General features: G+C 43.1%; 1 protein-coding gene across 1 annotated transcript; it reads left to right on the top strand.

Annotated features, from left to right (window-relative positions):
- The first annotated feature begins 2,620 nt into the window (after positions 1-2,620).
- Positions 2,621-3,536, top strand: LOC120042687 (protein transport protein Sec16A-like). Its single transcript, XM_038987485.1, has 4 exons — positions 2,621-2,900; positions 3,007-3,063; positions 3,164-3,263; positions 3,364-3,536. Exons 1-4 carry the CDS (start codon positions 2,715-2,717, stop codon positions 3,534-3,536), a joined length of 516 nt encoding a protein of 171 aa, XP_038843413.1. The 5' UTR covers positions 2,621-2,714.
- Positions 3,537-13,802: the final 10,266 nt, after the last annotated feature.

Below are 13,802 nucleotides of genomic sequence, written 5' to 3'. Positions count from 1 at the left end.
GCTATGGATTGATCTACACTGAGTGAACAAAACATTAAGAACACCTTCCTATTGAGTTGCCCCCCCTTGGTGGTGGACCATTCTTGATACTCAGGGAAAACTGTTGATCGTGAAAAACACAACAGCATTGCAGTTCTTGACACAAACCGGTGCACCGGGCACCTACTACCATACTCTATTAAAAGGGACTTAAATCTTTTGTCTTGCTTATTCACCCTCTGAATGACACTCATACACAATTCATGTCTCAATTGTCTAAAAATCATTCTTTAACCTGTCTCCTCCCATTCATCTACACTGAGAAGAAGATTTAACAATTGATATCAATAAGGGATTATAGCTTTTACCTGATTAGTCTATGTCACAGAAAGAGAAGGTGTTCTTAATGTTTAACACACTCAGTGTATGTGTAATTTTTTTTACCTTTATTTACTTAGGCAAGTCAGTAAAGAACAAAAAAAACATTTCAATGAAGGTCTAGGAACTGCCTTGTTAAGGGGCAGAACGAAAGATTTGTATCTTGTCAGCTCAGGGATTTGATTTTGCAACCTTTCGGTTATTAGTCCAACGCTCTAACCACTAGGCTACGCTGCCGACCCAATGACGTTATAGATTCCAAGTGGTTGATTTTTTAGGGAATGACTATATGCTCTATATTATACCTGCAGATCATCATAGCAGCCGAAGTTGCTGTGCAGAGGGAGGAGATCGTCCGAGCATCAGGCCTCATCCCGTCACATAGTGAGGGTATCCTTCAAACAGCCAGTGTCCCTGCACAGAGGGAGGGGATTCTCTCAGCAGCCAGCTTCAATGCACAGAGGGAGGAGATCCTGATTTCGTCAGGCCTCATCACTGCACAGAGGGATTGGATCCTCCAAACAGCCAGTGTCCCTGCACAGAGGGAGGGGATCCTCCAAACAGCCACTGTCCCTGCACATAGTGAGGGGATCCTCCAAACAGCCAGTGTCCCTGCACATAGTGAGGGGATCCTCCAAACAGCCAGTGTCCCTGCACAGAGTGAGGAGATCCTCCAAACAGCCAGTGTCCCTGCACAGAGTGAGGGGATCCTCCAAACAGCCAGTGTCCCTGCACAGAGTGAGGGGAACCTCCAAACAGCCAGTGTCCCTGCACAGAGGGAGGGGATTCTCTCAGCAGCCAGCTTCAATGCACAGAGGGAGGAGATCCTCATTTCGTCAGGCCTCATCACTGCACAGAGGGATTGGATCCTCCAAACAGCCAGTGTCCCTGCACAGAGGGAGGGGATTCTCTCAGCAGCTAGCATCACTGCACAGAGGGAGGAGATACTCCGATCATCAGGCCTCATCCCTGCACAGAGGAAGGGGATCCTCCAAACAGCCAGTGTCCCTGCACAGAGGGAGGGGATTCTCCAAACATCAAGTGTCCCTGCACCGAGGGAGGAGATTCACCAGTCAGCCATTGTCCCTGCACAGAGGGAGGGGGTTCTCCGAGCAGCTAGCATCACTGCGCAGAGGGAGGAGATCCTCAGAGCATCAGGCCTTATCCCTGCACATAGGAAGGGGCTCCTCCGAGCATCAGGCCTCATCCCTGCACAGAGGGAGGGGATTCTTCCAGCAGCTTCTTCCATCAGCTACTATCAGAATAATAAGCTCCTCAGAGCATCACAACTCACCCCTGCACAAAGGAAGTTGAGATTCCTGATAGCCAGTGTCACTGCGCAGAGGAAGGGAATCTTCCCAAAGGCCAGCGTCCCTGCGCACAGGGAGTGGATCGTCCCAAAGGCTAGTGTCCCTGCAGAGAGGGAGGAGATCCTCCTCACAGCCAGTGTCCCTGTGAAGAATGAAAACAATCATCCACAACCACCTCCCATCATCCCCATGGTGGCACCACTGTGGAAATGGGATGGTGGAGCGTGTCCTCCACCTGTGGATTTCTATTCCAAGAGAAGAGGTCACTTAACCTTACCTAATTAGTAAAGAAATTACCATTGTGATAGCTTGATAATAAGTTGTGATAGGTTAAATGTATGGCTCATGTGAGTGTATATCTGTAATACTTTCATGCATTTTCTACATAACACAGGTTTAGCTACATTTTACTTTTACATTTTAGTCATTTAGCAGACGCTCTTATCCAGAGCTACTTACAGTAGTGAGTGTATACATTTTCATACTTCCTTGAATCTCTCCAGGATTTCGCATGGATTTTTAAAATATGAAATATGCTAGATTTTGCAGCGACAATTACGACATTTTGCATAGTAATATGCAATTGTTTTGTCCAATTTGTTGCAAAAATGCGCTGACAAGGGAAAAAACTGTGTTGACATGTGGCTTGATTGAACCATATTATGCAGTAAATGTGCGGTGATTGGTTGAAATTGCGAGCCCTCTTTTTGTACTGTGGTAATGGGTCAGTTCTATGCGATAATATTGTGATGATGTGACTATTTTATGCAGAAATAGTTTGGTGATTGGTCAAATTTGTAAGCCCTCACATAATATGCAGGGAATTGTTGATTTTGCAACCAAAACAATGCGATTGCAGAGTCCTGGAGTAACCTCCCAGTAATCCCTGTGACTGCGTGTAGGTTAAGATTGGGTTGTAACAGAGTATCAGAGCGAGACGTTCCTACCTGTCAGCCAGTAATTGTTCTGTATGGTGACATGAGCAGAGTGGCCTGACTTCTCCCACTTATTACAGATGTCCGACTTAGATATGTTGAGCATCCTGCTATGATGTCCATCACCAAGCCGGAACACTCCGATGCCAACCCTCAGTTCCAGACTGGCAGCCGGCCGGTGGCTGAGCCCGAGACCCCTGCTGTTCACAATAACAGTGGAGGCTGGCTCAGCTGGGTCTTTGGGAGTGGAAGAGCTAATAAGAAGGAGGTTCATCTACCTGAGGACAAAGACAGATCTGTAAGGAACTGGTTCTTAACACTATATTCTATATAGAGACAATTGAGTGGATTTTGTTTTATTTTTTTTGTGGCTTGCTTCACATTGCTAATATCTTCTTCCTCAGATTGTCTGGGATCCAACTCTGCACAGATGGGTTAACAAAACTGAGCCCAAGGCTGAGGTACTTAAATTCAATTCAATTAAAAACAGTGAACAACCATTGTATTTCAACTGTGATAATATTACTAACAATTTGGAAAATGTGTTGATGTGTTTTACAGAACAAGTGTGTACCACCACCTCCACCGATGGGGACATATGGATATCAGGGGAACACTGGCAGTGTCCCCAAAGGAGTGAATCCTTACTCTATGAAAGCAGGTGAATATTGCTTTAGAATACATGTGGTTTAACCAAGACTGTGTCAGCCAATCATAGATGTCCCTGGTGATCTCCTGCTAACACCTTCCAAAACTACCAGCAGGTCTATGGGGCAGCAGATACCCTACAATGAATTACAATGATAGGACCAACTCAAAGCCTCCAAGCCATGGGCCTGGACTGCTTCCTAGACAGCTCTCTGGCTTGCTCCCTCCTTCACACTTTGACCTCATGGCACCAATGGTTGTGCCACCTGACACTCTACCCTACTGAGGAATGACTCTGAAAAATCCTTCCAAATTTTATTCATTCATCATTAACTGAGATTTTACTTTAACATAGCAAATGGCTGAAGTAGCAAGAATGTTAACTATTTTTTATGTTTGACCAACAGGCCATTTGCCCAGAGTGGATTTGCCATACATAGATTTTTTCAGCATTAAAAAACTTCAGCATTAAAAATCTATTAAAAGATGATCTTTTAATTAAATCTCTCCTTTGTGTCCTCATGTTCACATTAATTTGATGTGTTCTATCATCGTTTACAATGCTTATTGCTTCTGCATTGTTTTACTTACTGACAAGTATATATTATACACATATATTTTATTTTAGACATTACAAAAACATATTTTTGTGCATTTTGGATTTCCTGCATTTACTTACTGTACAGACAAGTATATTTTATACACATATAAAAAAATGTACATGTTTTTTTAATGTATTCCATAGACAGAACAAAATATATTTAGATGCATTTTGAATTCCTAAATGTCAATATTTTTATTTTCTATGTCATGTGTTTATTCCCATTTATGTACATCCTGTTTACACCTCACACACATGGTCAGTGGCTTAAATAAGAAGACAACAGTAACATGTCAGATATAGTTTAAATGTATTCATTGTTGAGTTTGCACCCCAATATGACACTTTAAATATTTCACAGAAGACTGAAATGTAACAAAACACCTATTGTGTTTATTGAGATGTACACTGAGATGCTCAGTTGGTCAATATTCCCCTCCAGTGATTCCCCAACATCTTGTCAACATGGGCCTCAATGATCTCAAATATATTGTCCATGTAAAAAACATGTCTGATTATAATTAATAATGTCCGACAATACCTTTTAATTCTATGCGCTATACATTTTGCTAGCATTTTTGCATCACAACACTGAAGTGTAAGGGGCCTCCAATTTTTTTATGGACTGGATCTTTATATCTACCACTTTGAATCCTGTTTCAGTAATAATGAAGGAGTGGTTAAAACATGCTAATAACGGTCCTCTGAGTATATCAAAAAAGGTTTATCAGAGTTATTGACCTCACAAGAAGTCAGATTCGAGTAACTTACATTGTGGTGCTGAAACTTGAAGCAGCAGCCACGGCACAATCAATCGGAAATGGACAGCTCATGGTGCTGAAAGTATGCACATTTGAGTAAACATTATTCATTTTAAACGTCTTCATTTTAATTAGGGATATGTGTTGCAGCCTATTTCTTCCTATTTAAGAAATAAGAGGTAGGTCTACCTGTTTGACAGATGAAAAGAGGCTATAGGCTGCTATATCCATAGATATGTTAGTCAATTCCTCCACCCGCCATGCACTCTTTAAATAGCCCACCTCTTTATCTGTTAAGACTTACAGCTATTATTGTCACGTTCCTGACCTTATTTCCCTTGTTTTGTCTTTATTTAGTATGGTCAGGGCGTGAGTTGGGGTGGGCTGTCTATGTGTGTTTTTCTATGTTGGGGGTTTGTGTTCGGCCTGGTATGATTCTCAATCAGAGGCAGCTGTCAATCGTTGTCCCTGATTGAGAATCATACTTAGGCAGCCTGGGTTTCACTTTTGGTTTGTGGGTGATTGTTGCCTTGTCTGTGTTTGTTTCGCCACACGGTACTGTTTTCGTTCGTTTGTTCACGTCGTTTATTTGTTTTGTATTTTGTCCAGTGTTTTTCGTCTTCGTTTAAATTTATTAAAAGCATGTATTCAAACCACGCTGCGCTTTGGTCCGATCCTTGCTCCTCTTCAGACGAGGAGGAAGACGAGCGTTACAATTATGTATGAGAGGGTATGCCATAGGCCTACCTTTTCTTAAAGAAAAGTTTAAGATTTTGAAGAAAATTAAACGGATGTGATTATATACAGTTATCTATAACAGCGCTTTGGTCCGCGATACTTAATGCTAGAAACAAGCTGTAAAATAGGAATACCCGGGAAAGACGTGACTCTGCATATTGGGATTGTTTAATTTGGAAATAATCTAATTCTGTCACTATCAATTGATTAAGCTATTCACGTTCTGAACAATAAAATACATTTAAACAAAGACAGCTTTTTGGAAAACACTTTTGACCTCTCGTTGGGTTAAGCCAAGGAAGAAGATTAGCCAGCAGTTAAAGCTTACATTTTTCTGCGTCAGTAGGCCTACTCGGTCTGGGGGGGGAAAGGTAGGCCTAACTTGAAAGTACCATGCTCAGATCCCTATTGACGTCTCAGAGTTAATTATTTGCAAACGTGTTCAGTTTCGTTGCAAATAATACACACTTTTGACATTGTAGATATATAATAATATGAACTATCTGTCTATACTATAATTTCAGTCATTTGTGATTTATTAAAAAAGTTTCTACTAATACTGTATGGTAACTCTATTGAAGTCCACTCTTGTACAGCACACTAAAGGTGAATCTCTTTCTCTACAATTTAGGAGATTTTAAGATATTTTGTTGTTTGTGATGGTACTCTAGGTGCGAGGGCCATCCTGTGCCACCAGTCAATTGATGGTGGATGACCTTCTGACCCCGTGCTCGCCAGGTGACCCGGCTGCCATAGAATTGACCTGGATGGATGTGCCTAGCGACAAGCTGCTGTAGCCCATCTGCATGGTGAGAAACACACATTCACAGCACAGACATACTCACATTCACTGTTCACAAACATACTGGAACATGCTGTTTCAACATACACATCCAGGCATTGCAAACTGACTCTCACATTTGTGTAATTGCTGAACCATGCTCATGATTTTGTTTCTCTTCTGTGTGTGTTCCTCTGCCCTCCAGTCCGACATGCTGCCCTCACTATATACCACGCAACCCACAGTCAACATGGAGGTCTTGTTCAAGGTCAGGAAGTTCACAGAGGACTTAGAACAGGAGGGTTGAGAGCTCCTGGTTGGCAGGGGCTTTACTACTTCTTACTCAGTCTCTCCTATCAAGACCCAACTCCAGTCAAAGAGTAGCTACAGTATTACAACAGTATTACAACACTTCGAACCTGCATTAGCAAGAATGATGGAGCATTTTAATTTACACACAATTGTGCAATGGAAAAAAATGTTTTTTTGCATATCCCAACTCCCCCTGAGACACCCACAAGTGCCTTGCTCAAGGGCACAGCGACATCATTATTTATTTTCCCACTTTGTCAGCTCTGGAATTTGAGCCAGCAACCTTTCGGTAACTGGCCCAATGATCTAACCTTGAGGCTACGTGCTGCCCCTTAGAATGTAGGGTGACTCCCCTAGTGGGTCCTGAACCCAGGTCAGCAGCACTACATTGCTGTATGTCTGTATAGTTGAGGGTATATTGGTTTAGTAATACTCATTCCAGTTCTGGTCCCAGAGGGGATCTCAATACTGTTACACGTAGCTATGATCACCAAGCTACCCTTACTTAATAAAACCTGAATTCAAAAAGAACAAGATGTGCTTGTCATTATTTTATTTTAACTTGTATTATAGTATACCCACATTTCTGTCCACAACTTTTGAATCAGGTACCATTTAAATGTAAGGTGCTTAATACAGTTCCAGCCGCTAGGGGGTACTCTGGTGAAGCCCATGGGAAATAAAATAAATATAGTTTAAGTGAATTGGGAAGAGTAAGAATGAAAACTAAAGAAAGACTGTCAACGGTTGTTACCTGTGCTGACATGATAAAAAGTGGAGTAAACCGTACTTTTCGCGTTGTAGTTTATATGATAAGCTCATTGGAAGGGTAACAAATTTGGAGGCACCGCTGAGATGTATTTTCATGTGAGCACCGGCCCATATTCCTGGAACGGACAACGAGTGAGAGACATTGGGAGAGTAGCTAGCTAGCTAACGTTAGCAGGCTAACCACCTAACGGAGTGTAGCTATCTTGCCATTGCCTGCATTGTCGTTGTTGCCACGTGAGTAGGACAATATGAGTCGAGAGGGAAATGTTGTTGGATGAAATCGAACAGAGTTTATGGACTTTAACTGAGGACAATTTACGGCACCTGTGTGTAGTTGTGGAATAGGAGGTGTAGATGACTGAAGTAAAAGGAAAGAGCCATCGCTCTTTGCGGCGAAAATTGATGGAAGATTACTGTGAGAAGGAAGCTTTAATGGAATCAGAGGATGAGGGAATGTCTTGCCTGCTTCAACTGAAAGACGAAATCAAAGGAATATTGGACTCTGAGGATACTGTGAAAGTCTGCTTTACAAATCCCAGCCAGTCGGCGCCAACGAGGCAAGTGGACAGCAATATGGAACGCCGTTTGGGTCTTTGCGTGTCAAAAAGATACACGTCAAATAACACTATTTGACACGTGTTGATAATGAAGTTACTGGAGATCTGAGACCAAGTAGAGACTTTTCGGACAAGGTGGATAAGGTATGGAAAAAGGCAGTTTATTCAGAGTAAAGATATCTGGTTTAAGCGTGCACGGACTCGTTCATTCAGCTCATAGAGAACCTGCAGACAGAGCCCCGAAACATTGTGTGCAGACATTATATACAGTGAATAATGTAGGTTGAGTCTAGTAGATCTGGGCTTCTGATTGGTCCTGTTGAGCTGTGCGTCGTTCTTCTGGGCCTGGTAGCAGAGTTCTGTGTTTCGAAATGTTCAGCTAAAACAGGAGATTTGGTGTGTGCGTCTGTGTGTTCCTGTTTTGACATATCTGTGTGTCTCTGTAAAATGTTCAGCCTAAAGAGGAGATTGTGTGTGTGCGTAGATGTTCCTGTTTTTTGGCATGTCTGTGTGTCTCTGTAGTCATGAGATGTTGTTGTCGAAACTATCAGTGAGCGCCCTGTTGGTCAAGGCCTTTCCTGTTTTATCAGTGTTTATGAAAGGTTTGCGTCAGCCTTCTGTCTCTGGATGTGTGTGTGGTCAGCATCTTGTGCATCTTGTGAAATGCAGAACATGTTTGCTGCGAAATATGTGCCTTTGAGTTCTTGACAAACTTGTCTTGAAAAGGAGTTAGTTATAGCAATGTAATAGCAATATGCTGTTTATAAAAATAATATTTATTACAGTGTATTTTGTAATTATCTATTGTGTTTTTTATTTCAGTGTCCTGTCAAGCGCCTTTGGAGGGGAGGCGGTATCACATCACCAAGGAGCAGCTTGAGTTCCTCATAGATTGTCTTATGACCATCAGACAAATGGCAGATGTTCTCAATGTGTCGCACTCTGTGGTCAAGTTGCGCATGAGGTAAGTTACTGTAATCTAATAAAGCAATTGTAACACAAGAGGGAGATCTCTACATCCCCTCTAGATTTGATCACATTCCTGATTGATGTATCTTTTTGTGTTATTTTTGTATTTAGTCATTTTCAGCTTTTCAGGTCCTACTCACTGTTGTCAGACGCTCAGCTGGATGAGAGGATCAAAGAGCTGATATCAATAAAAACAGAATGGCGTCACTATAAGAGAAAAAATGGTTTTGTAAAACAAATGCATCTTGTTTTTTAGGTGTAGGATTGTTATCCATGGTGCTGTGGATGGTTACAGCAGACTTGTTGTGTTTCTGAAGGCCTCTGACAACAACAGGACCGCCACAGTCATGGAGTCATTCGAAGCAGCCATCACCAGCTACGGAGTACCATCCCAGGTGAGATGTGACCGGGTGGTGAAAACAACCGCATCTGTGCCTTCATGGAGCAGTTCAGGGGTGGTGAGAGGGGAAGTGCCCTCAGAGGAAGGAGCACTCACAACCAGAGGATAGAGCGGCTGTGGGGGGACGTCTGGCATGGAGTCTCCAACGTTTACCATGACCTGTTCACCTTCTTGGAGACGGAGCAGATCATCGACATCAACAATGAGGTGCACCTGTGGGCACTGCACTTTGTGTTCCTGCCACGGGTGAACAGAGATCTTGCTGTGTTTGCCAGTCAGTGGAACCACCATGGGCTGAGGTCTCGGGTTCCCTGGCAATGCAGAGGGCCAATCTGACAGCAGTAAGGGATTTGTTTGCCCCAAATTCAGCCACCATCAGCTCCTCCAACCACCACCTCAGCTCCTCCAACCACCACCTCAGCTCCTCCAACCACTGGCGCCACAGCTCTTTATTGGTCGTAATGGGTGATTGTGCCACAAATCCAGTTCACCATCATCACACACAGATGGAACTGTTGCGGACAATAATTCCATTGGAAGGCCCCAGAGGCAGCCTGGGAGTGTCACAATTCCAATGGTGAAATGAAGGAGTCAGGTGCAGAGAGCAGGGTAGTTCCGAGCAAGTGGAATTTATTATTTCAACCAGAAATAATCTATGAGACGGCTACGCCACACAACAAAGGGCGCGAAATACAGTCCAACATAAATTAGGACAGAATCCACTATATAAATCACCACCACAAAAAACAGAATAACAAGCCCGCACAAAAGTCGGCGGGCCAACTGGGTTTAAATAACACCCTAACCCTAAACACAAAACAGGTGTAACCAATTAGACAAACCTAAATGAAAACAGAAAAGGGGATCGGTGGCAGCTAGTAGGCCGGAGACGACGACCGCCGAGCGCCGCCCGAACGGGAAGAGGCACCATCCTCGGCGGGATTCGTAACAGGGAGTTGACAATCTACAGAGGGTTATGGCAGTTATATCTTCAGCGCCACTCGTTCCTACTTCAACCTGACTTACTACATACACCCCTGATACTCCCCTACTGGGATGAGGGATTGGACGCTATATCTTCAGCGCCACTCATTCCTTTTAATCAGTTCATTTTTATAATACTATTATACATTTTATAATACTAACATTCCCCCTCTTTCACACACTGTATGATTTGGTCTGTAGAAACGTACGATAGACATCTTCAACTCTAAACGGATGGGGACCAGAGTTTAGACACAGGTGGCCTTAACAAAAGTTAAGTACTTCCCCATTCCAGTACGATTCTGTTTGGTTATATTTGGAGAGAGTCAGATACTGTTAAGATATACGGCCGATGGTTATTGTATTTTGCTCTATTGCGCTTTAGCACAGCATTCCATCTGCTGACACATTATTTGTCTTCCACTCAGTACAACACGACCCAGGAGAGGCCTACTGCAAGCACTGGTTTGGAACCTTCAGAGCGTGCCTGCTGTGGGAGGACAACAGAACATTCCGAATGGACATTATTAAAACAGAACTTACATTTTTGTAATGCCCAATCGGGACTTTTATAACTTGTTAAAATAAATAATTGTGTGGAGAACGCCCTATAGTTAAAAAAAATAAACTATGAAGATAGTGGTTTGAACTCGTTACATTTTATATAATTGTGATTAACAGCAACCTATTACAGTTAGTAACATAACATTGTTGACACATTGTGACAGCTCAAATGATGTGGTTGAAGATGGACTAGTGCAGGGCTCCTAACCTTGTTCCTGGAGAGCTACTGTCTTGTTGGTTCACTTTGACCCTAATCTAGTGCACCTGATTTGAATAATTACCTGCTTAATAAGTTAATGAGGTTTGTTAAAACTGAGGTTGGATTGAAAACCTACAGGAGGGTAGCTCTCCAGGAACAGGGTTGGAGAGCCTTGGACTAATGAATCTAGTTCTTAGATCAATGCATTTGAAATTTGATAAGTCACTACGAAGGTGCAGTTCCCAGAAGTGGAGATGTCACTTAATGCAGTGGATGGGAAGCCTTATTTCATGTAGTTCTAATTAAATGATAATGGTTGAACTTCATTTGTTCTTAATGTAGGACATCAAATTATCAGATTTGTATGAGTTGGCTGCAATATGGCAGCAGTACTTCAGTCAATATCAGTAAAGGATATTGGTTATTAGTGAAGTGTCAGTAAAGTGTTTCTAAAAGAATGAAACCTTAAAAACACCAAAACCAACAATATGGAGTGTATAATTTAATATTAATGATCATTAAGTGAACAATAACAGCCAATATGGACTGTATAATGTAATGTTAATGACCAGCTCTGACACCAGATTGCATAGCGGAGAAGGTATGGTGGGATTCGAAATGGTCGGTAATCTGTTTGTTGACTTGGCTTTCGAAGACCTTAGAAAGGCAGGGTAGGATAGATATAGGTCTGTAGCAGTTTGGGTCAAGAGTGTCCCCCCCCCCTTTGAAGAGGGGGATGACCGCAGCTGCTTTCCAATCTTTGGGAATCTCAGACAACACGAAAGAGAGGTTGAACAGGCTAGTAATAGGGGTGGCAACAATTTCAGCAGATCATTTTAGAAAGAAAGGGTCCAGATTATCTAGCCCGGCTGATTTGTAGGGGTCCAGATTTTGCAGCTCTTTCAGAACATCAGCTGGCTGGATTTGGGAGAAGGTGAAATATGGAAGGCTTGGGCGAGTAGCTGTGGGGGGTGCAGTGCTGTTGACCAGGGTAGGGGTAGCCAGGTGGAAAGCATGGCCAGCCGTAGAAAAATGCTTATTGAAATTCTCAATTATAGTGGATTTATCGGTGGTGACAGTGTTTCCTATCTTCAGTGCAGTGGGCAGCTGGGAGGAGGTGTTCTTATTCTCCATGGACTTTACAGTGTCCCAGAACTTTTTTGAGTTTGTGTTGCAGGAAGCAAATTTCTGCTTGAAAAAGCTAGCCTTGGCTTTTCTAACTGCCTGTGTATATTGGTTTCTAGCTTCCCTGAAAAGTTGCAAATCACGGGGGCTGTTCGATGCTAATGCAGAACGCCATAGGATGTTTTTCTGTTGGTTAAGGGCAGTCAGGTCTGGAGAGAACCAAGGGCTATATCTGTTCCTGGTTCTACATTTCTTGAATGGGGCATGCTTATTTAAGATGGTGAGGAAGGAATTTAAAAAAAAAAATAACCAGGCATCCTCTAATGACGGGATGAGATCAATATCCTTCCAGGATACCCCGGCCAGGTCGATTAGAAAGGCCTGCTCGCTGAAGTGTTTCAGGGAGCGTTTGACAGTGATGAGTGGAGGTTGTTTGACCGCTGACCCATTACAGATGCAGGCAATGAGGCAGTGATCGCTGAGATCTTGGTTGAAAACAGCAGAGGTGTATTTAGAGGGCAAGTTGGTTAGGATGATATCTATGAGGGTGCCCGTGTTTACAGCTTTGGGGTGGTACCTGGTAGGTTCATTGATAATTTGTGTGAGATTGAGGGCATCAAGCTTAGATTGTAGGATGGCCGGGGTGTTAAGCATGTTCCAGTTTAGGTCGCCTAGCAGCACGAGCTCTGAAGATAGATGGGGGGCAATCAGTTCACATATGGTGTCCAGAGCACAGCTGGGGGCAGAGGGTGGTCTATAGCAGGCGGCAACGGTGAGAGACTTGTTTTTAGAGAGGTGGATTTTTAAAAGTAGAAGTTCAAATTGTTTGGGTACAGACCTGGATAGTAGGACAGAACTCTGCAGGCTATCTATCTTGTCTGAAAATGTTGTAGTTAGGGATGAAAATGTCAGAATTTTTGGTGGTCTTCCTAAGCCAGGATTCAGACACGGCTAGAACATCCGGGTTGGCAGAGTGTGCTAAAGCAGTGAATATAACAAACTTAGGGAGGAGGCTTCTAATGTTAACATGCATGAAACCAAGGCTATTACGGTTACAGAAGTCATCAAAATAGAGCGCCTGGGGAATAGGAGTGGAGCTAGGCACTGCAGGGCCCGGATTCACCTCTACATCACCAGAGGAACAGAGGAGGAGTAGGATAAGGGTACGGCTAAAAGCTATGAGAATTGGTCGTCTAGAACGTCTGGAACAGAGTAAAAGGAGGTTTCTGGGGGCGATAAAATAGATTCAAGGTATAATGTAAAGACAAAGGTATGGTAGGATGTGAATACAGTGGAGGTAAACCTAGGTATTGAGTGATGATGAGAGAGATATTGTCTCTAGAAACATCATTGAAACCAGGTGATGTCATCACATGTGTGGGTGGTGGAACTGAAAGGTTGGATAAGGTATAGTGAGCGGGGCTGGAGGCTCTACAGTGAAATAAGCCAATAAACACTAACTAGAACAGCAATGGACAAGGCATATTGACATTAAGGAGAGGCATGCTTAGTCGAGTGATCATAAGGGTCCAGTGAGTAGAGGTTGGTTGGGGTCACGGCGATTCAGACAGCTAGCCGGGCCATCGGTAGCAAGCTAGCATAGGATGGAGGTCTGTTTTTAGCCACCTCGTGGCTAAACATAGTTTGCAAATCAGTTATTCAGAGCCTTGCAGAACTGTACGGGAATAGCCAATTCCAGAACCTCCCCATATCATCCACAGGGGAATCCGGTGGAGAGATTTAACCGTACACTGTTGTCAATGTTGCGCACACTAGATGAAGAGGAAAAA

This window comes from Salvelinus namaycush, unplaced genomic scaffold (assembly GCF_016432855.1).
Source record: "Salvelinus namaycush isolate Seneca unplaced genomic scaffold, SaNama_1.0 Scaffold743, whole genome shotgun sequence".
Lineage (NCBI taxonomy): Eukaryota > Metazoa > Chordata > Actinopteri > Salmoniformes > Salmonidae > Salvelinus > Salvelinus namaycush.
This window is presented reverse-complemented; position numbering and strand designations above follow the sequence as displayed.